At 42.4% G+C, this 20,482-nt stretch overlaps 1 protein-coding gene and 1 long non-coding RNA gene across 3 annotated transcripts; one reads left to right on the plus strand and one right to left on the minus strand.

Annotated features, from left to right (window-relative positions):
* The first annotated feature begins 769 nt into the window (after window positions 1-769).
* DCTN4 (dynactin subunit 4) lies at window positions 770-16,522 on the plus strand. Of its 2 annotated transcripts, XM_050961599.1 has the most exons (14): window positions 770-954; window positions 3,209-3,279; window positions 3,857-4,035; window positions 6,044-6,087; window positions 7,876-7,983; window positions 8,773-8,793; window positions 9,729-9,802; window positions 10,239-10,351; window positions 11,568-11,677; window positions 12,796-12,869; window positions 13,789-13,843; window positions 14,497-14,604; window positions 15,055-15,152; window positions 15,577-16,522. In XM_050961599.1, exons 1-14 carry the CDS (start codon window positions 820-822, stop codon window positions 15,788-15,790), a joined length of 1,404 nt encoding a protein of 467 aa, XP_050817556.1. In that variant the 5' UTR covers window positions 770-819; the 3' UTR covers window positions 15,791-16,522. The 2 variants fall into 2 exon arrangements, with proteins under 2 accessions (XP_050817556.1, XP_050817557.1); XM_050961600.1 differs by lacking the exon at window positions 8,773-8,793 and having other exon boundaries at window positions 771-954.
* Window positions 7,277-20,464, minus strand: LOC127055068 (uncharacterized). Its single transcript, XR_007775391.1, has 2 exons — window positions 20,087-20,464; window positions 7,277-8,082 (listed from the first exon to the last, which is right to left on the minus strand). It is a non-coding gene; the product is annotated as an uncharacterized LOC127055068 (long non-coding RNA).
* Between the last annotated feature and the right edge of the window lie 18 nt (window positions 20,465-20,482).

Below are 20,482 nucleotides of genomic sequence, written 5' to 3' on the forward strand. Positions count from 1 at the left end.
GGGCAAAGTTGTAGCCGGGACTTTGGGGAAGGGGTTGGAATGGGGGCAGGGGTGGGAAGAGGTGGGTCAGGGGCGAGGCCACATGGAAGGGGTGGAGTAGGGGTGGGGCTGGGGCTGGGGGCAGGGGAGAGGTCAAGCACCTAGGGGAAAGCAGGGAAGTCGGCACCTATGCATCATTGAGCTCCATGGTTAGACACTTTTGTCTTATTGTCTCCTTGCATTTCCTGTCTGTCTGTTGTGGCCACCAACTTACCCGTAAGAACGTACGGTCTTTAAGGGCAGAATCATCTTTCTGTTCTGCATTTGTACAGCACCAAGCACAGTGGAGTCTTGCACTCTGCCGGGGGCTGCTGGGTGCTACGATAACATAAATGTGAGAGTCCAGGTGAGGAACAGGAGACGGCGGAGCCGAAGAGCAGGCAGGAACGGGCTCATACCGCTCACCTGAAACCCCAGGGAGCCGCCCCAGGACGGGCACAGCACCCCCAGCCTGGCCACACTCCCGCCTGGCGCATGGCACAGGGCGGGCCCTGCCCCTGCTCGGAGCGGGGGGGGTTGTGGCTTGGCTGGGGGGTGCTAGGGGCCAACCCCCCACAGCCCCTATAGACTCATCGCCCGGTGAGGCGCTGCAGAGAGCCCCATAGAACCACATGGAGAAGGCACACAGCTCCCCCTGCCGGCCCGCGTGAGAACTACCCGCTTTGAACGCCCACCACGTGCCTCTCCCCGGCCCGGAAGTGGCTAGGTGATCACGTGGGTGCTGCGCCCCCAGATCACGTGAGGGGGCCAGGCGGTGGCTGCTCGGCCCCGGCTCCCAAGATGGCGTCGCTGCTGCAGTCGGAGCGGGTCTCGTACCTGGTGCGCGGCGAAAAGGAGATCCGCGCGCCGCTCTCCCAGCTCTACTTCTGCCGCTACTGCAGCGAACTCCGCTCCCTGGAGTGCGTCTCCCACGAGGTAACCCCGGCGGCGGGGCCGCCGCTAGCGAACCGGAGGGTGGGCTCCCGGCGCCTATTGGTCACATCGCCTGCCGTTCAAGCCGTCTGGTTCTTCCCATTGGCTAGTATTCTACGAGGGGGAGGGGTTGAGGTAGCCTTTGAGTCCTCTGCGATTGGTTCAACTACATGGAGGCGGGTGGTTCGGGCCAGGCTGGCTTCTTGATTGGTGTATATCGCTCTCTGTCTGCCAGCTTCTTCTTCTGATTGGCTAGTGCATTCATGTGGGGTGGGAGCTACTCAGGCCCGTCTGGACTCTAGGGAGGTGGCCTAGCTTGGCAGGAGGAACCACCTGGCCTCATGTGGGCTGGGTCCCCCCCCCCTCGACCTTTGAGGGGATCCGCCCAAACAAGCCCCCCACTCCAGTGGCCTGGGCAGAGTCTCCCCCACCCCCATTCTTGGCCAGGGTACCCATGGCCTGAGCCCCAGAAGGTCTCCTGCTCCCCCCTGCAGCCCAGGGATAATCCCAGGATGGCTGCTGGCATTGCAGGCACAGCACAGGGCCCCACTGGGGTGCAGACAGAGGAGCACTGGCCTGGGAATCGGGAGCTCCTGAGTGCCACAGACTCGCTGCAGGGCCATGGGCGAGGCCTGCGCTTGGCTGCTTTCCCTCGCTGTAAAGCTGGGAGGAGGTGTGATGCTCCCCAAGCTCTCAGCGGGCGGAGGGGTTGTCGGGTATAAACCTCTCCCCAGACAAAGCACCAAGTGCAAAGCACGAGAGAGTAGTGTCCTTTCTCAGGAGACAATGGTGTGTATTGTCTGCCACAAATAAGCTTGCATTCGCCTCTGGGACTTGCTCTGAGTCTGGATTCAGGGTTCAGAGGTACTGTTTTGGGGATTTTTAAACAAAAATTGCTTTCATCTGGACTAGCCATTTTCCCTTGTATTTGAAATCAAAGATTTTTGCAGGCAGGAATTTGTTTTTCAGCAATGTAAAGGGTCATTCAACATGAAGGCCTTTTCACACTTAAAATCTAGATAGTGATCAACTGAGGTTATGGATAAATGGGTTATTTCCTGTCCAGAGACTGTTGACACTTGAAAATCTATCCTGATCACCATGTTTATATCAACCAAAACACTTGAGAGGTGTTGAAAAGCTTGCGCAAGTTATTTTAATTAGTGAGGTATCAATCCCAAGGTTGCTGATTTGAGTGCTGCAACTTCTTGACAATTATATTCTGAGATGGATTTAGCAACAAGGTCATAAGGAAACTGCTCTGATTGTGTTTTATGAAACCTAAAATACTAAAGGCTTTAGATGTGAGGGAAATACTGTTTTCTGTATGCAGATTACAGCTTTTTTGTTTGCTTTTATTTTTGGAAAAAATTGCTATATATTGACACATCCTAACCAAAAGTTGGGAAAATAATCTTAAAATGATATTCTGCCAGAATTCCTGGAGTCAGGCTACTGGTTTGGTTGCATTCTGAAGTAGCTAAAGATTTGTAAAGCACTTAAAAGTGGAGATGAAATAATCTAATTTAAGTAAAATATCTGTTTGTTCAAATGTGTCAGCATTTGTTAACGATGTAAAAGGGTTAGTAAGTTGGCTGCATCTCTCATACTGTTTCACTGCAGTGACTGGGCTAGTCATCACATATTACGACAGGAAAAATCTGTATTGGAAGGTCCAAAACCTTAAGCAGTTTCACAGATAACTGTTATCAGTTGTTAATTTCAGCTTTGTCAATAAAAAGATGTATAAGGAGATATAATATTCCCATTGATTTGTTCTCTAAGATACAAGATAGCTATAAAACACTTTCCAGACTATTAATTGCTGACCCATGCAGTTATTATGACAAAATAAAGTTAGACACATGGTGATTATATATGGAAATAGAGTAGTCATATAGTTGGAAAATGATGGAAGGCAAGAGTACGTTATTGACTTAATTTTTCAAGTTCAGAAACTGATGGCTGTCATCTTGAGGCCAGTTAAACTTAGTCTGTTTCCTAGGTAGTAGCTTTTAATCGTTCTTGACAAGACCCTCTTCTGTGGGAAGATACTAAGGAGAAACTCCTTGCCAAGCCAGGCTGAAAAATTTCAAACATCAGACATCTGTCTTATATCTTCACTGACTTCACATTGCTGTTATGTTCCATAAAACATTTTGAAATCATGCAGCAAAGGGTTTCAGCTGCTGCTGTCCTGTCCAGAAATACATGCATCATGAGAGATGAAGTGACTTCTTTGTCTGTTGTTCACCAGGTGGACTCTCACTATTGTCCCAGTTGCCTAGAAAATATGCCATCAGCTGAAGCTAAGTTGAAGAAGAATAGGTAAGATTGGCTGCTTCTGTACTGCAAAGTCTCCTCCTTTAAATCTCTCCTTTTTAAAGCTCCTTACTTTGAGCAATCTTTTCTCCAGCATTAATAATCCCCTGACTCATCTATGTACAGTTCGGCCCTATCACCATAATGGCAGAGTTTCTCAGTCTCCCTCTCCTGAACTGTTATCCTAAGTTTTGTCTTACTTACATTGTGACCCCCTGTGGACAGAGAATGTGTCTTACTGTGAAGTGCTATGTATAATTTTTGGCATTATAATAATGTTTTGTTCATCTGCCATCACGTTTATATGTTTCAGATGAGCTTTGGAATGAATTTATATCCCTAGTACTGTTTTTCAGTGTTACCAGCTCATTCTGTCCACCCTTTGGCTGACTTCATGAAATCCTGTTCCTTCCTTTATTGAATCTATATGAGCATAATGTTTTCTAAAGCTGTTGTGTGAGACCAAAAAGGCACATTTTAGTTCTGAGTTGCTGTTCTTTGAGAACATTTCTCTAAGACTTATGTAACACTAGGGCTCTGTCAAGGATCTTTCAGTCTCATGACTTTCCCTTGTCTTTGACAGGTGTGCTAACTGTTTTGACTGCCCATGCTGCATGCACACACTTTCCACCAGGGCGACAAGCATTCCTGCTCCACTTCCTGATGACCCAGCCAAGACTACAATGAAGAAAGCATATTACCTGGCCTGTGGATTTTGCCGCTGGACTTCCAGAGACGTGGGCATGGCAGATAAGTCTGTTGGTAAGTAACTCAGTATTAAAGACAGGGCAGTGAGTAATGTTGGAAGAGAACATTTGTTTGGCGATATTAAATAACAAAAATTGCTCCCAGATCTGTTGTGCGTGTTACCCTAGTAAAACTTACCCACAGAGTCTGAGCTGGATACCCCATGCTCTTGATAAAAAGTGATCTTGCCACTTAGGAACTCTCCGAATTAAGAAGTGTTAAGATTAGTTAGTTAATGGTACTTCTCGCCCTGTTCTACAATAGTGTAAAAGATCCAGTTGAACTAGGAACTCTCTTTTCCCCCTTAATCAGAACTGTTCTCTGTATAACAAACTACCATTATTTCTGATTCTTAAGCAGATCAGCTTGATAGCACAGATGTGTGATGTACTTTATAACTCCATCACTTCTGTAAACTGGCACTTCTATTAAGATGTCAAAATACAAATATTTTGAAGCCTTTTTAGAGTCAGTATTTGAATTTAGGTTTTCCTTTCAAGGCATTTTTCAATTTTATATATTAAATCCCTTGCCTAGCAGGGAATATAGTAATTATAGAATCTGCACAGTTTTACTGGTTAGATTAGACTGTTAAGCCACAATCCTGGAGCTGACTTGACACAGGCAGATCCCTGTGAGTATAGTTCAGAGTGAGTGCAGGATTGGGACCTTCAGTTGCAAACTCTGAATGGCAGGGACACTGTGGTTTATTTGTTACTTGCCTAACACACTTGCGTGTTGCATTTAAAAATATTGGATGTCAAAGTGGTGGACAGGCTGTGTGGAGTTTGTCCTGCAATGGAAACTTATTTTTGGATCTCTTAGGCCACGTCCAGACTACCCGCCGTATCGGCGGGTTAAAATCGATTGCTCGGGGATCGATATATCGCGTCTAATCTAGACGCGATATATCGATCCCCGAGCGCGCTTATATCGATTCCGGAACTCCATCAACCCCAACGGAATTCCGGAATCGACACGGAGAGCCGCGAACATCGATCCCGCGCGGTGTGGACGGGTGAGTAATCCGATCTTAGATATTCGACTTCAGCTACGTTATTCACGTAGCTGAAGTTGCGTATCTAAGATCGATTTCCCCCCCCCCCCCCAGTGTGGACCAGCCCTTAGTCTTGCCATCTAATACGAATTTAAGCTCTCTCTCTTTTTTATTATAGTCCTTAGGGTTTGACTGACATGTAACTAAATCATTACCACACTCTTCCTAGTGCATGGGTTTTATTTACTTTTGTATCATTTAATTTTCTTGTGTTTCATTTCACGATTAAAGTACTGTAAATAATTGTTTTAATACTGTATGATTAGACTAATAGAAATTTTAATTATGCTATGAAGGGAGTAAGATCAGCTTATGATTCTTCAGTGACCTTATGTAAACTGGCAGGTGGCATCCAAATCTGAGACTCATTTATAGAATGGTTTTTAAAACTTAATCAGCAGTTCTTGTTCACACTGAGACATCATCAGGGATACTTTGGGTAGAGGTGGAAACTAGTCTATATTAATTCATCTGGGAGGACATTGTGATTGCCAAAGAATATGACTTGTGAAATAATTACATCTCCTGTCAACTACGTAAATAGTACCAGGTGGGCCCTTTGCTGTAGATAATGTGATTCTTTACAAGCATATTATTGGGTTTAAAGTGCTCTATAAAAGCTTATCAAGTAAGCTACTTCTCCATGAAGCTTCATGTGAATAGCCTTCCAAATAGAGGAACCTCCTGGATCTTTCCAAGATTTCAGCATAGCGTTTCACATGATCTGTGCTGCTCTTGGTGGCAGCTGCTAGTATGGGATTTTAGTGTTAAACAAGCATCTTATTACAACAAACAGGCAAGATTTATCATGAAAAAATTGGAAACTTTGCCTACAACTTTTCATCTACAGCCTTGTCATAGAAAACATGGATGTTGAGTCTTAGGAACAGTTGTTCTAGCTGCCCAGAGTATTGAGCATGAGACTCTTCTCCTTCTGAGGACTGTTGTATTTTTGTTTTGTTTCAGCCAGTGGTGGTTGGCAGGAGCCGGAGAATCCACATACACAGAGGGTAAGTGAAGGGGAGAGGTAAAGCTTAAACCTTAGGAGGGTGGCATAGGACAGAGAGGCTCTGGTCTTACTTTTGGATCAGTGAATTTTTGCATCTCAGTTATTCCTGAGAAAGCAGCTGTGGTTACATGTAGTCATGATGTCAGCGTGTTGGCTGAGTTCAGCAGAAGGAGAGCCCCTTGGAGACTGCCAAATCCTACCACAGGTGTAATATTTTATATAGTGCCTCTTGTCCTGAAAGATCCCAAAGTTCTGTGCAAACTACATTCAGACAAACATTGTAGAAATGCCATCAACTGGCACAAAGCATGTGTGGTCAGGGAAATGTTAGGGCCAAACCAATACCCTTATGAAAAGTGCCATGAATATTTAACATAACATAGATGCAAAACCTGTAGACATATTTCCATTGCTCTGATGAGCAATACCTCCCCACAACACATCTTTCAAGATCCATGGGTCCTACATGTGCCTGTCACAACACATGGTGTCGGTCCTGTAATGCACTAAATGCCCCAGCAGCAACTGTGTGGGTGAAATGAGACAATCACTATGCTCATGAATGAACTCTCACAGAAAAATGATAAGACAAAAACACCATATCACCTGTGAGTGAACACTTTTCACAAAGAGATCGCTCCGTAGCTGGCTTCTTAGTCCGCATCTTCAAAGGAAACCTGCACACCACCGTCAGAAGATGAGCCTGGGAACTTAAATTCATAATGTGGCTAGACATCATAATGTGGCTAAATATTCTGGTCTTAATAAAGACACTGGATGTTTGGCTTATTACAACAATCTGTAACCCTCTAACCCCCCTTTTCAGTCCTACAACTGCAGAGATGTTAAGGGGCCACTTCACTTTGAAGGGTCTATTACAATGTGTGTTAATTACTTATAGTAACAATCTGTTCCACCTTGTATTAGCTGTACCTTTCCCAGACCTGAAGAAGTGCTTTGTGTAAGCTCAAACTCTTGTCTCTTTTACCAAGAGAAGTTGGCCCAATAAAACATTTTACCTCGCCCACTCGTTTCTCTAGTGTTCTGGGACCAACAGCTACAACAACGCTGCAAACATGAATATTTAATAGCATAGATCAGACATGACTTTGCTTTCTTGGACTTCGTCTGAAAGTTCCACACACAGAAACTAAGTTCCAAGAATTGAAACTACATTGAAAGGAGGGATCTTAACTTGGCAGGAAAGCTTTTATTTTAATTAACATGCAAACTGTTTTGAAAAAACGCTTGTTGGCTATGTGAACAGAAGTTGTTTCCTGGTCATCCCCTCTTCTAGGCCTGGAGCTCTCCTGGTCCCCAGCATAAAATATGTTACTATCCTCATCCTCTGTTAAACACATTGGTCTCTGTGAAGGAGATTGCCAATTGTACTTCAACACCAAATTGTTCTCAATTGGCCATGCTGTATTTTCCATGACTTTGGAGAGTGTCGTGTGTTCCACTCAATAGCCTGAAAAACGTCTCCATTACTGTGGTAGCTGGGAAGTGAAAGTGGGATAATGTGTTATTTTTATGATAGAATTGATCTTAAGATGAGCCATGGTAGAGGGTGTTGAGGAGCAATGAAACTTCTGCTCCTGTTGCCCATTGTGTGGTAAGACTGAGAGACATCTACACTTCCTCGATGTATTTCCTTCAAAATAAAACCAGTACTGGCAATGGTAGGAAATACTTTATGGGAAGGGAAACCCAACAGATGGATGAATGCCATTGGCCTGTCTGGCACAGTGTTTCACACAGCACGTAATTGGTCCTTTTTTTCCTTCAGATTAACAAACTGGTTGAGTATTACCAGCAGCTGGCTCAGAAAGAGAAGATTGAGCGGGACCGTAAGAAGTTGGTGCGACGCCGAAACTACATGCCATTGGCCTTTTCGGTGAGCTGGGACGGTGATGCTCCTAGAGTAGAAACAGTGGAGCACAGGAGCAGGGCTTCTTTACTGCCTCAGTTTTGAAAATTAGATGAATAATAGTGCCTGCCAGAAAAAAGGAAGGAAATCTGTCAAGAAGGATTTGAAGTAAAGAACCTATACTTAGTCACTCAGGCCTATTTGGGGGGAGGGGATCAATAATCTTCCATCCAAGAATTTCACTAATTCCCAGGCCCTGCACCTAATAATCCCTGAAGGATGTCATCATTTACTGCACAGACGGTGTGTGAAGGGATCAGCTCAGCTAGCAGTGAAATGCAGCTGCTTTTTGTGTGAGGACATTGCAGCAGTTCTGCCCCTGTGTAACACGCCAGTGTTTTTTAAAGGATAGGAAGAATCTTTATATTTTGAAACTATATTGGGGAAGGTTAGAGAGAACACAAATGCCAGAGTTGGAATTTAGCCAGGATACCAGGGTTAATACTTCTCCATACGATTCTGTACGCCTATTCATCTCATACTTGCCACCTGTCCTCCTAATGCAGGATTGACACACATTGATTATCTGCTGAAAGTCTTAACTGAAGTTGGGCTTAACAGTTTTATCAGACCTGAATAGTACATTTCTTGTAACTACTAGAGAGATGCTTACTTCATTTAGCAGAACAAGGCTCTGTATGCTTGCAACCTTTCGGTTAACTGTATAACCAGCCTGCTCTGTTCATTTGCTCTCGTCTTATGGCTGCATTTTTTGTCTCCGTTGCTACCTGCTGCTTTTTTGGGGGCTCTTCACAGCAACACACAATACACGTAGTGGTAAGTCTCTTCAGTTTCTGCTAGTGTTAAAGCTCTTGTAGTGCAAATTGAAACCACTCACATACCAATAGTGTGTCTGAAGTCCAGCCCAGTTTGATTTTTAACATCGTTCTGAGCTTCATTATAAAGCTTGTAATTTAATAACATAGGGTTTCTTTCTTTGGCCCTCAGACACATAACATGTTTGAAAAATAGCACTTTCCAATACATTGGCTAAGACGCAGTCCCTGCACAGACTAACATGGCTGCCCAGTATGGGTGTCAATAATAATCTTCCTACCAATCAGCCCAACCCATCAGATGAAAACCTCTCATTTAGCTCCAGGTGAAGCAAATTCTTGCCTGTTGGAGGAGCCTTGCAGCAGTCCCTTGAAGGTCTGAGAAGTCAGGTTCTTTAGGCCTCACAGCAGCAGGTCCTCCACCTTTAGCATCCTGTCTCCAGCTGAGCTCTAGTAAGTCAGTGAGCGCCTCAGCTGTCCTTGCCCATTATGGTCATTCCTAGAAGTGGGTAGACTTAGGTAGCCAGTTCGCATGCCATCTAGAACTTTAATCTGTATTCTACTTTCTCCATCTATTTCTGGTGGCAGTGCAAAGTGTTTTAGTCTGTAATGTGCTCACACTTACCCACTTCTGCGCTAACTATAACCGAGTTGCCTTCAAGAGTACAACTGAGTTCAGCACATTGTAGTTGTTAAGCCTAGTGGTTAAAGAATTAAAGCTTGACAAAACTTTGACAGTATTCTGCCCCTCCTGGCCCACAAGTGTTTTACTAACAAGATTTGCAGAGAAAATCTGCAAATTAAGAAACTTTCAGTTTGCTTTCATTTGCTTGGTACCCTATGCTTGTCATGCTGTCGCAGGCTCAAGCTTGCTGTAGGCCTGTGTCCCGACAGACAGTGGATCTGGATTTGGTGATACTGTTTTCCTCCTTGTAGGACAAATACGGCCTTGGAACCAGACTCCAGCGTCAGAGGCCTGGGATGTCCATCAGTGCTCTTTCCGGACTCTCGTGAGTTTTCAGGGTTTGGCACGTTGTCGGTGGGAGGGATGAAAGGGATAAACAGGAAAATAAAGGTACAAATTGAGAGAGATGGATGAGTTATCTGATATTGTTGGAAAAGGGCTTCATCTCTAGAGTAGGTGGAGAGATGGGATCATGTAAAATGCCAGGGCAGAGGGAGTGAGATCACTACTCAATCTCCATGCGGTCACTCATCCTGTAATTTACCCTGTTCCTAGAAATTGCATAGATTTCTGAATAGAAGTTAATGAAAGTCAGTTACTTCAGACAGTGATATGAGTTAAGAGGGAATCTCAGCCTTAACGCTGTTTTTTTTTTTGTTTTGAGTGTAATCCGACACTTTATTATGGTATAATGTTTTCAGTCATTAAAGGTGTACCATGTTTAATGACTCCTAATTTGTCTTTACTTTTTTTTGCTTTAGTCTGAAAGAAGGAGAGGACTTGAAGGAGATAAAGATTGAGCCCGCTGATGCTGTAGAAGAAGTGGAACCTCTGCCTGAGGATTATTACACAAGACTAATAAATCTAACAGAGGGTAGTGGCTTAATATTCCATTTTGTTTCTTGTGCTGCTGCTTACCAGCTAACTGTTGAGAACAGCCTACACTTTGTGCACATTAAATGATCCTTCTGGGTTTTTAATGTTTGCATGGTTTTATTAATTGTATTGCTGCAGGTGGTGCAGTGATGCAACTTAGTAAAGAATGATGAAATCTCTGGCTTTTTAAATTACAGCATTAATTGCTTAAGGTCAGACTTCATTGTCTAATAAGAAAAGTTGAAGTGAGTGTCTGAAAAGTCAGAACTGTCTTCTTGCATCCTTGTGATTGCACTTTGTTAATGACTTTGTTTGCTTTGGAAAACTGGCAGCATTTGGAGGAGGAAAAGAGCAGATGTCATTGTTAATAATAACAGGAAATGAGGGAAATAGCTGTGCTGATAGGGAGTAGACTTGTACACCGAGCTTTATAATAACAATTGTGCATTACTTTGGTATAAGTTTTAAATAGTTTTATCTACGCTCTCATGGATTATTTAGCTGGATTTTTCCTCCGTTGGCAAGTCATTGTAAATTGGCTGAGGAACTTTGGGAGCGAATAGTATAAAATATGAAGTTCAAACAATAATCTAGATTTTCTATTTTGAGTTATGCTACTTATGCACTGTGCCAGATGTCCATCCAAAAGTCCATCCTCTCCTTTCAAATCCACAAAAGCAAATGTTTAAGAAATCTGCACTATTTTAGGAATACGCCTTTTAGGTAATCTGGTGCATGAGTCTGACCTGGGCAAACTCCTTGGATCAGAGACTATTTCTGTCTTGTACAGTGCACTGCCCAACTGATTTGGTACTGAAAAAAGCAAAGAAAATGGTATGTTCCCTGGTGGAGTAATATTTTTCAAGGCTGCGATCAAGTGCTATTTCCTATTTATGCCTAAAACATTTTGAATAGTCATGCAGTGGCTTTAGAAGTCTGGTCCCCAGTTCTATGGCTCGCTGTCATCGTTATCATACCTATGTCTACAGCGCCTGGGCCTTGCTCTTTCTTTGTACAGCTGTCCTATCTTTGTGTCCATACACTACTGGAAATCTTAATTTTTTTGATCAGGGCAATTACTGAATTACTGGAGCAGTGATGTAAAGTTCCTTAAATGTAGCAAAAGTATACCGTAGTCTCAAACAGACTGCATGATTTAATGTGACTCTAGTTGAGAAGTAAATTTGGATTTTTGTTTTCAAATATGTGCCCAGTGACTACCCTGCACCAACGTCTTCTGCAGCCTGACTTCCAGCCAATCTGTGCTTCCCAGCTCTACCCACGCCATAAGCACCTTCTGATCAAACGCTCACTGCGCTGTCGGGTAGGTAACCGGATACAGAGCATAGCTTTTTCCTAGGCTTTGGAATCCTAAATGTGGAGACCCAACTGGAAAACTAACTTGCAACTGCATTTTGTCTCTGAAAGTTCCAGCCCACAGTAGTGCTAAAGGATCATGAAATAAGAAAAGGTCTAACCACCAACTAGATCAGGGCCTGGTGAAGCAGAATAAGCCCCACTAAAGCTGTAGGGCAGGGTGAGGCCCGTGGCTGGAGACTAAGGGCTGGATTTTTGAACGGTGCCGAAAGAAGCCGATAGGCACCTAACTCCCAGGGACAACTTGCTTAGGCATGTCTGAAAATCCCGTTTGCATCTTTATGGATTTAAATACCTTCAAAAATCTGGATTTAAATGCCTTAACTAGCTGTTAGATTGAGAGTAGTTTATATAGTTGGTATTATAAAATGGCCTTTTGTTTAAAAAACAAACTGTGAACCTAGTCAGTAAACATGGAAAGTCGGTTACCATTGATATGCCCCAGTGCAGAATACTGATTCGCTTTGACATTTCAACCAGTGTCCCAACAGAAGAGCAGAGGACTGAGAACAAGCATAGAAACCAGGACGTCTTGAATTCATATCCTGGTTCTGCTGATGATTCACTATATGACCTTGGGCAACACATCTGTTTTCCATCTAGCAAATGGGGATAATCTTTATTTAGCTTTCAGAATTGCTGAGCGTTAATTAGTTCATATTTTAAAGTATTTTGAAGATGTAAAATGATATCTAGGTGCTACATATTATCAGCAACAAATAAGAATACAGTTTAATTTCATCTGAAGGAAAGGGTTGTAGTAACTCCAGTTTAGTGCAGATTTGTGATGAGATTGTAGTCTTGTATTATGTAGTTGCTTGTCTATTTGTTTTTTGAAAATGGGGAGAGAATCCAAATTCTTAGGTTTTCAAGATAGCACTGGAACTGGACATTTTCAATTTATCAGAATTTTGACCAAATGCCTAGACCAAATTCAGGACGATTTGTGTGTACTAGACCCTTGGGCCAACCGAATTAGTAAATAGAACATCCAATATTCTTTATTGTGTGGCTGTACACAATGTGTGCTTTGGTGATGTTATAATATCTTGTAATCTCTTTTAGAAATGTGAACATAATCTGAGTAAACCAGAATTCAATCCAACATCCATCAAATTCAAAATCCAACTGGTTGCTGTGTGAGTATGCTGGGAATGGATGGGGGGAGCAGTATCTTGCTGTGTATTAATATCTAGTTAAAAACCTACCTACCTTTTAGGCCTAGCAGTGGTCTTGATGTTAAAAAATCAGGAATAATGGAGGGTGTAAAAAATAACAGGGTAACTGAAACTAGTTGTGGAAACAAAAACGCTCATGCACTGTTTCCTTAAGTAACCCAAGAATTTTTTTTAATATATCTAGCAGAATGTTGTATGCAGCAGTGGAGAGAATGTTGCCAAAGATTAAGTAGATTTACAAGCACCAGCCTTGAAAAATTGTGGCTTTTTCATTTAAAACTTAAGCAAAAACGATGATCTTTGATGCTTCAGCTTTGAGATGTCGTTCTAGGTGGCATCATGCAAATGAGCACAAAAGCTATCCTAGCATAAACAGGTTTCAAGTAGAATCCATTGCTTTTGGGGACAATTACAGCGTACGTGTGATTTTTAAAATTACCTGGAGGGTACGTATTGTGAGGTTATCCTCAGTGCAGTATTACTAGGAGCTCCTTTGGCACTTCACTGTACAGCATCTCTTTAAAGCAGGTGATCTTAATGTCAGTTAATAATTCCCTTTAAAACTTTCTAGAACAATGTTACATTAGTTTTTTGAAATTCTACTTTAATCAAAAAGCAAAAGGATATTCACTAAGAGTTGAACAATCTGAAAAAGACACTATCTCTTGTTTACAAAATAAGGTTGTAGTTGATGGGAGATATTTACAGAGCACTGGATTTGTCTGTTCTGTATAATCCTTTTGATTGAAATGTATCTTTTTAAACAAACCAAAGCATACAGTCTAAACAAGTCAGATGAATATCTTTGACTGTGTAGGTGGAGTCCTGACAGAAAGGGCACTTGGTAAGAGCAGACTCACGTTATGTCTTTCATTTGTAGCAACTACATCCCTGAGGTGAGGATCATGTCCATTCCCAACCTGCGCTACATGAAGGTCAGTGCTTCTCTTTTCATGTCCCCTTAGGGTAAAAAGTACAGTATGAATGGTGGATCCACAATATTTTAAAAAGGTCCTCTGGCATGATTAGGGACTAGGTTTGTGGTAGCATTAGCTTCATATATCATAGCTAAATGGAATGGAGTTAAACAGCAACTACTGCAGTTCAGAGAAGGTACCATAACTAAGGGATGGGAAGATCTACCAGTGATGTCCTTATCTTGGTCTGAGATGAGGTGAGTAAGACATCTTTTCACTTTGAATGAGTTGACTACAGTACAGTATGATACTGGTGAATGTCACAGATGTACCAGTATATCAGAAATGAGAGCTAATTGAGTTGCAAGTCAGAGTAAATTCCTAGCATACTTTTTCACACTCTAAAATTGTAATAGTGAGGTGCAAGTGCCCTTCACAAGTGTAACATGGCATAGCATCCTTTTTCTGAATACGTATGTCCCATGAGGAGGATGGATGGTATACAGCAGCAAAGTATTCTGTAGATCTTCAGGGAATTAATGTGACATCATTTTGAATGCAACATTAGCCAGCTGGAGGTCAGTTCTAGAAAGCAGAACTCTAAGAGTGAAAGCTGCTTTTTTGATGTAATTGGTTCCTAAACTGTGCATCCTGCCTATGTATCTCACCAGGAGAGCCAAGTTCTTCTGACTCTGACCAATCCAGTGGAAAACCTCACCCATGTCACACTGATGGAGTGTGAGGAGGGAGACCCTGATGACATCAACAGTACTGCTAAGGTATTGCACCTTCTTGCTGTACAATCTGATAATGCAGAGAGCTATTCCAGTGCACTGTGCTTTCATATGGGCTGGGCTGAGCAGCACCCAACTTCTCATAAGCTACAGGAGGATTCATGTACATCAGTCTCAGCCATGTGTCATGCTCCTTATGTGGGTGTTTTAAACCTTAAACCTAGTGCATTAATATCACCATTGTACATTTTGAGAACATTTGTGAATCACCTTCAACAAGTTTATTATCAGCATCCATAACTCAGAAGATGTAACTTTCTAATCCAAGGGAAAAGTGTGATAGTGACCATTTGATAAGGAGGAAAACCAGCGGACTCTTCTCCTTTCCCGCTGTAGTGCCCCCTTGCTTGACTAGCCTTCAGAATGGAGTGCCTACTCTGATGCTAGATATGCAGATGATGGTTCAGCACTGTCCTTCTCCATACTCTTTTGCAGGTGGTGGTTCCTCCCAAGGAGCTAATCCTAGCTGGCAAAGATGCTGCAGCAGAATATGACGAGTTGGCAGAACCTCAGGATTTTCAAGATGACCCTGAGTGAGTTTTTCATCTTTCATATCTGGGGGATAACTTGGCATGCAGTACTTGCTCATATTCAGCAACCTCCTCTTCTGTTACTCTTCCTCCGCACATAGGCTTTTGTCAAGCTTGAGCAATGTAGGAGTTCTGTTTTTTCAGTCTGTGGTATGGATTGTTCAGAAAACATTCACTTCTATATAGGTTGTGCACTGCAATGTCAGCTTGCAGATTGAAAGCAGCTGTTCCAGCTGTCTGTTCTCTGGAGAATCCATGCTAACTTTTCAAGCAGAGTTTACAACCGCTAGTAATACTTGAAAAATTATATAGTTACTAGTTGGTATCAGAATAACTTAAAGATCTGTCCAGAGATATTGCATCAGTCCCATAAAGAGAGAAGCTGCTTGAGACTTGCTGATCTAATACGCTGCTTGTTGTTTTGCAGCATTGTAGCCTTCAGAAAGGCCAACAAAGTGGGAGTTTTCATCAAAGTTACTCCACAGAAAGAAGAGGGCGAAGTGTCCGTGAGCTTTAAGATGAAGCATGAGTTTAAAAATCTCGCTGCTCCAATCCGCCCCAGTGAGGAAGGTGATCAGAGTTCTGAGGTCATCTGGCTCACCCATCATGTGGAGCTCAGCCTTGGCCCACTGCTCCCATAATGGCTTCCAACAGCTGGATCCATCAAGACGGCCACGGGATAGACTCTTTTGCCATGACAGAATGCATCCTGTTGAAATGATTTGTGAAACCTCCTTTGTGATGTGTACACGCACCACAAATTCCTGCCAAGAAATGAGGAGGAGGTTGCACGAGTTAGGGGGGAAGGTAACTGTGTTGTCGGATGATTTGTTCTGCTCTCTGTAATGCCTACTGTGTGAATCTGTGGCTTTCTCACAACACCACATGCTTGTTTAAGTTACAGCACAACGTTCAGCTCAAAGGAGGCCATCTCTAGACTTGTGTTATCCCTTGCTGAAGTCACATTAGCATTACCAACAAAAAAACCCCCAAATCCTTACGCTGGCTTTCCTCTTCTCCATATCAGTCCCATAACGCCAATATTTAAATACTCAACAAAATAAATCCTTTCTCTGGTAGAGCCTGCTGTTCGTGAGCAAACACTCCAGGGCTGTGGCCCTGTCTCCTCGGTTACAATAGCTATCTGTTGCAGCAGCATGATACACTCTTACTTGCTTCCCATCCCCTATTAGAATCTCATTAGTTTAAAATTTTCTTTAGCCCAGGCACTCAAAGGTGTAACTCCTCCCCGCTTTATGAAAAAGAATGCTTCGCTCTCTACAGCTTGTTTGGGAGGCAATGGATCTTAACAATTTAATTGCTTCTTGTGTTGAAATACAGTCTACTGTAGCTCTTGTGGGCTTGGCTTATAATTTATATCATTTTAAGCCTTTTTTTGTTGGAAAATGTAGGTTATTATGCATGGTTTTCTAGGATTTGGGAGGACCAGTAGGTCACTGAAGTGTAAATGCTGCTGCTTCAGTTTTTATTCAGGCTTGGACACTACTGAGTGCAATTTTTGCATTCAATAAATTATTTTTAATGAATGGTGAAATCAACCAAAGAATATGATAGCGCAGATCATTTCAATACACACAAAACCTTTAAGAGTTCAGGAGTGTGCTCAGTGTGTTTACTAGTGACGGGTGGGGGGAGTTGTGGGCTCCTTGAGCAGAAAAGAAATTAAAAGGAAGAAAGGCTTATGCTAACCCTACGCACTTCAGAACATATACACTTAACATATAACATATACACTTATGTTATGGCATGGTAACTTATGTGCTACCATAAGGCTTATTTTGGCTGCAAGTCAGATCTAAAACCAGTTACAAACAGCATGTCCATGACTCATTGTAACATGCCACCGTTACCACTAACTACAGTATTATAGTGCAACCAGTGCAAGATTTCTCGTCCTACAAAGATTATTTTTCAGTTGCTCTTAGTTAAAAGCGGCAACTTTTGTGAAACATCTCCCTGAATGAGCAGCAAATGCAGACTATAAAAATCTTTATCTTGGGGCTTTGACATGCAACCTGAAGATAACCAAGTGGCCTTCAAGCCCTTCCAGATGTGCTCTGCTTAGTTAAATAAGGAACATGTGTACTGTATATGACTCTGTTGTTCTGTAGTGTAAGATGTGTGGTATCTGGGAAAGGAGAAAAATGCATAGTTTTATCTTAGTCAAATATTAATGCAATGAATAGACTGGGGCATCGTGGCATGCAGAAACTGCTACCCTGTTTGTGTCCTGAGGTAGTCATACTGATCTGCATCCTGTCTGACAGCCTTTGGGAAGGAGCTGCACCTTATCTGCTAGTTTGTGCAATGGATATCACAGCAGAGAGGGGCTTAATGTTTACAAATTTCCGTAGATGATACACAGATGTACAGCATGAGTTTGAGTAGCCAGTATTTATTCATAAATATATAGTGTTAATAAGTGTCTGCTACTGTCTTATGTAACCAAATAACAACACTTAAACTTAGAGTTTTCTTCAGTAGCCAGACACTATCTATCAAAAACCATTTTTCCAAACTAGTTTTTGGCTGGCTGGCTGGCTGATATTTTCAAACTGGATAGTTCACCACTCATAGCTGAGTTTAGAGCTGGGATGTTGCTCTACTGAACTACACGAGAAAGGTTCTTTAGCACCTAGCTATTATTTTAAGAAAATCGGATGTACTCTGGTGCTCTGAATTGCTATCTTGAAAAGTAAAGGGCACATTGGCTTTGAATGGCTTAACTAGTCCAGTGAATTTCTTTTCCCTTAAAAGCTTATAGGAGATAGGAGTAACTTTAGCTGTTTTTCCTGTATATTTGTGCAAAACATCTCACTTATTCCAATGGAGAACAGCGGAAGCACTCTGCCTTTATCAATGTTAACTCCATTAATGACAAATTGTGTTGCCTTATAGCTTAATTTATGTGGTGAACTTAAATAAATAAAGCAGACAAAGTTGGCTTTTTTTATCTTGTGCAATAATAGTATTAAAATGCAGTAACATGTTAATACTCAATGTGTATATGAGGTAGGGATCATTCCATTCTCAGTTACACGAGGGCTAAATTTCAACCAGCATTGAGTGACTTCTCTAAGATTGTAAAAGTATCAACAGAAGAGCTGGAATCAAGAGCTCCTGATTGCAAATCCCATGCTTGCTACTGGATTATACTGTCACTCAGCTGTTTCTAATGGACTTCAGTAGTTTATTCACATGAACTATTCCCAAACCAGTTTAAAATAGTGAAATTGTAAACATGTATTGCACTTCTGCCACTCTTTATCTTCATCCCTACACTATCCAAGAAGTATAAATCTCTCACACAGGTAATATCTGAAATCCTGTATTTTAGCAATTTAGCCCTTAAGTTTAGCTATGGACTCAAAATAGGACTTTACAGATGACCAGCTGTATTGGGTTTAAAATGTTCTCGGCTTTAAGAGTGAGTTGGCGGTGTACACTCTATATAACACTGCAGGAGGACACCAGCACAAGGTACATAGTTCTTTCATTCTATCAAAACGAGTATAAAAGATAATTTAGAAACAAGTTTGTGATGGATAGGACCACAGACCTAAGATGGTTTAGGGTTCCTTAACTCTCTATTTCCATAATTTCAAATGTTTTGAGTCTTTCAAAGTTTTGCCTTTATTTAAAATTTCCTGGCTCTCAATAAAATTTTACTAAAACTAACAATACCAAGGCATGTTATTTAAACTGATACACAGCTTCTACATTAGCTCCAGTTTACTGAAGATTTTGGCTGGAAATATTTTTTGATTTTGGGCTTAATTTTGAGGGAAAAATTGAGGTTGCTCCACGTCATTTTTGAACATAAGAATGTCCATACTGCATCAGACCACTGGTCCAAGTAGCCCAGTAGTCTGTCTTCTGACAGAGGCTGGTGCCAGATGCTTCAGAAGGAATTAACAGGACAGGACAATTATCAAGTGATCCATCCCCTGTCATCCAGTCCCAGTATCTGGTGGTCTGAAGCTTAGCATATGGTTGCATCCCTGACCATCTTAGGTCAATCAATGGCTGTTAGCTATCTTCCATGAACTTATCTAATTCTTTTTTGAACCCAGTTATACTTTTGGCCTTTACAACATTGCCTGGCAAAGAGTTCTAAAGGATGCTTGTACGCTGTTTGAATAAGTACTTATGTTTGTTTTAAACCTGCTGCCTATTAATTTCATTGGGTTGCCCTTGGCTCTTGTTTTGCCTGAAGGGGTAAATAAAACTTCCTTACTCTTTGTCCACATCATTCACAGTTTTGTAGACCTGTATCATATTCCACAAGCACACTCCTCTCTTCCAAGCTGAATAGTCCCTGCAAGTGGTTTCAAAGAACTATACTCCCAAGATCTTTCTTGAATGAATCTAGACCCCATCATTTTGTATGTGTAGCTGGCATTGTTTTGCATTTATTAACACTGAGTGTCATTTGCCATTTTGCTGTACAGTTGCTCAGTTTTGAGAGATCCCTTTTGTAACTCCATGCCCTCTGCTTTGGGCTTAACTCTTTTGAGAAATTTTGTATCTTCTGTAAACTTTGCCACCTCACTGTTTACCCCATTTTCCAGATCATTTAGGAATATGTTGAACAGCACTGGTCCCTGTACAGATCCCGGTGAGGGGGAGCTTTGATATTTACCTCTCTCCATTCTGAAAACTGACCATTTATTCCTACCCTTTGTTTCCTGTCTTTTAGCCAGTAACAGATCTATGAGAGGATCTTCCCTCTTATCCTCTGACTGCTTACTATGCTTAAGAACCTTTGATGAGGTACCTTGTCAAAGACTTTTCTTGGTTTCCCTTATAAATGTATATTACACCTTAATAGATAGCAGTACATCTCTGCTAAACTTTCCTCAGACTTACATGTTCAGATTTCTTAATGTGCCTAAACAGCCCATTTACAAGCCTACCTTGATCGCAGCCTTCAGTAAGAATGGGGTAGCACAACGCCTCCTGACTCCTTTAACGTCCTTTAACTCGTCTGCTTCTGCAAAAGGTTTCCACACGTTTGTCTGTGGTTTGACTTCGCCAGGAGTCTCCCTCCTCCCGCCCTAAGGGGGGCATTGCCCCCACCCGACGCCAGTGGGGGAGTCTCTGACCCCCCCCCCCCGTAGGATTCCCCGTCTCCCGGCCAGGGGAGCAGCCTCTCTGGGATTGCTGGGGCGGGAGCCCCTGGGAGAACTGGTCCCCTCCCGCCAGGTGAATTAAAGGGCCAGACCCCCCCATCTCTATGGTTAGTGGTGGCTAGAGGGGATGCTGCGAGGCGCCAGCGCGCCAGCTCTCCGAGGGTCATGCCGGGGTCACGG

This window comes from Gopherus flavomarginatus, chromosome 7, assembly GCF_025201925.1.
Source record: "Gopherus flavomarginatus isolate rGopFla2 chromosome 7, rGopFla2.mat.asm, whole genome shotgun sequence".
NCBI lineage: Eukaryota > Metazoa > Chordata > Testudines > Testudinidae > Gopherus > Gopherus flavomarginatus.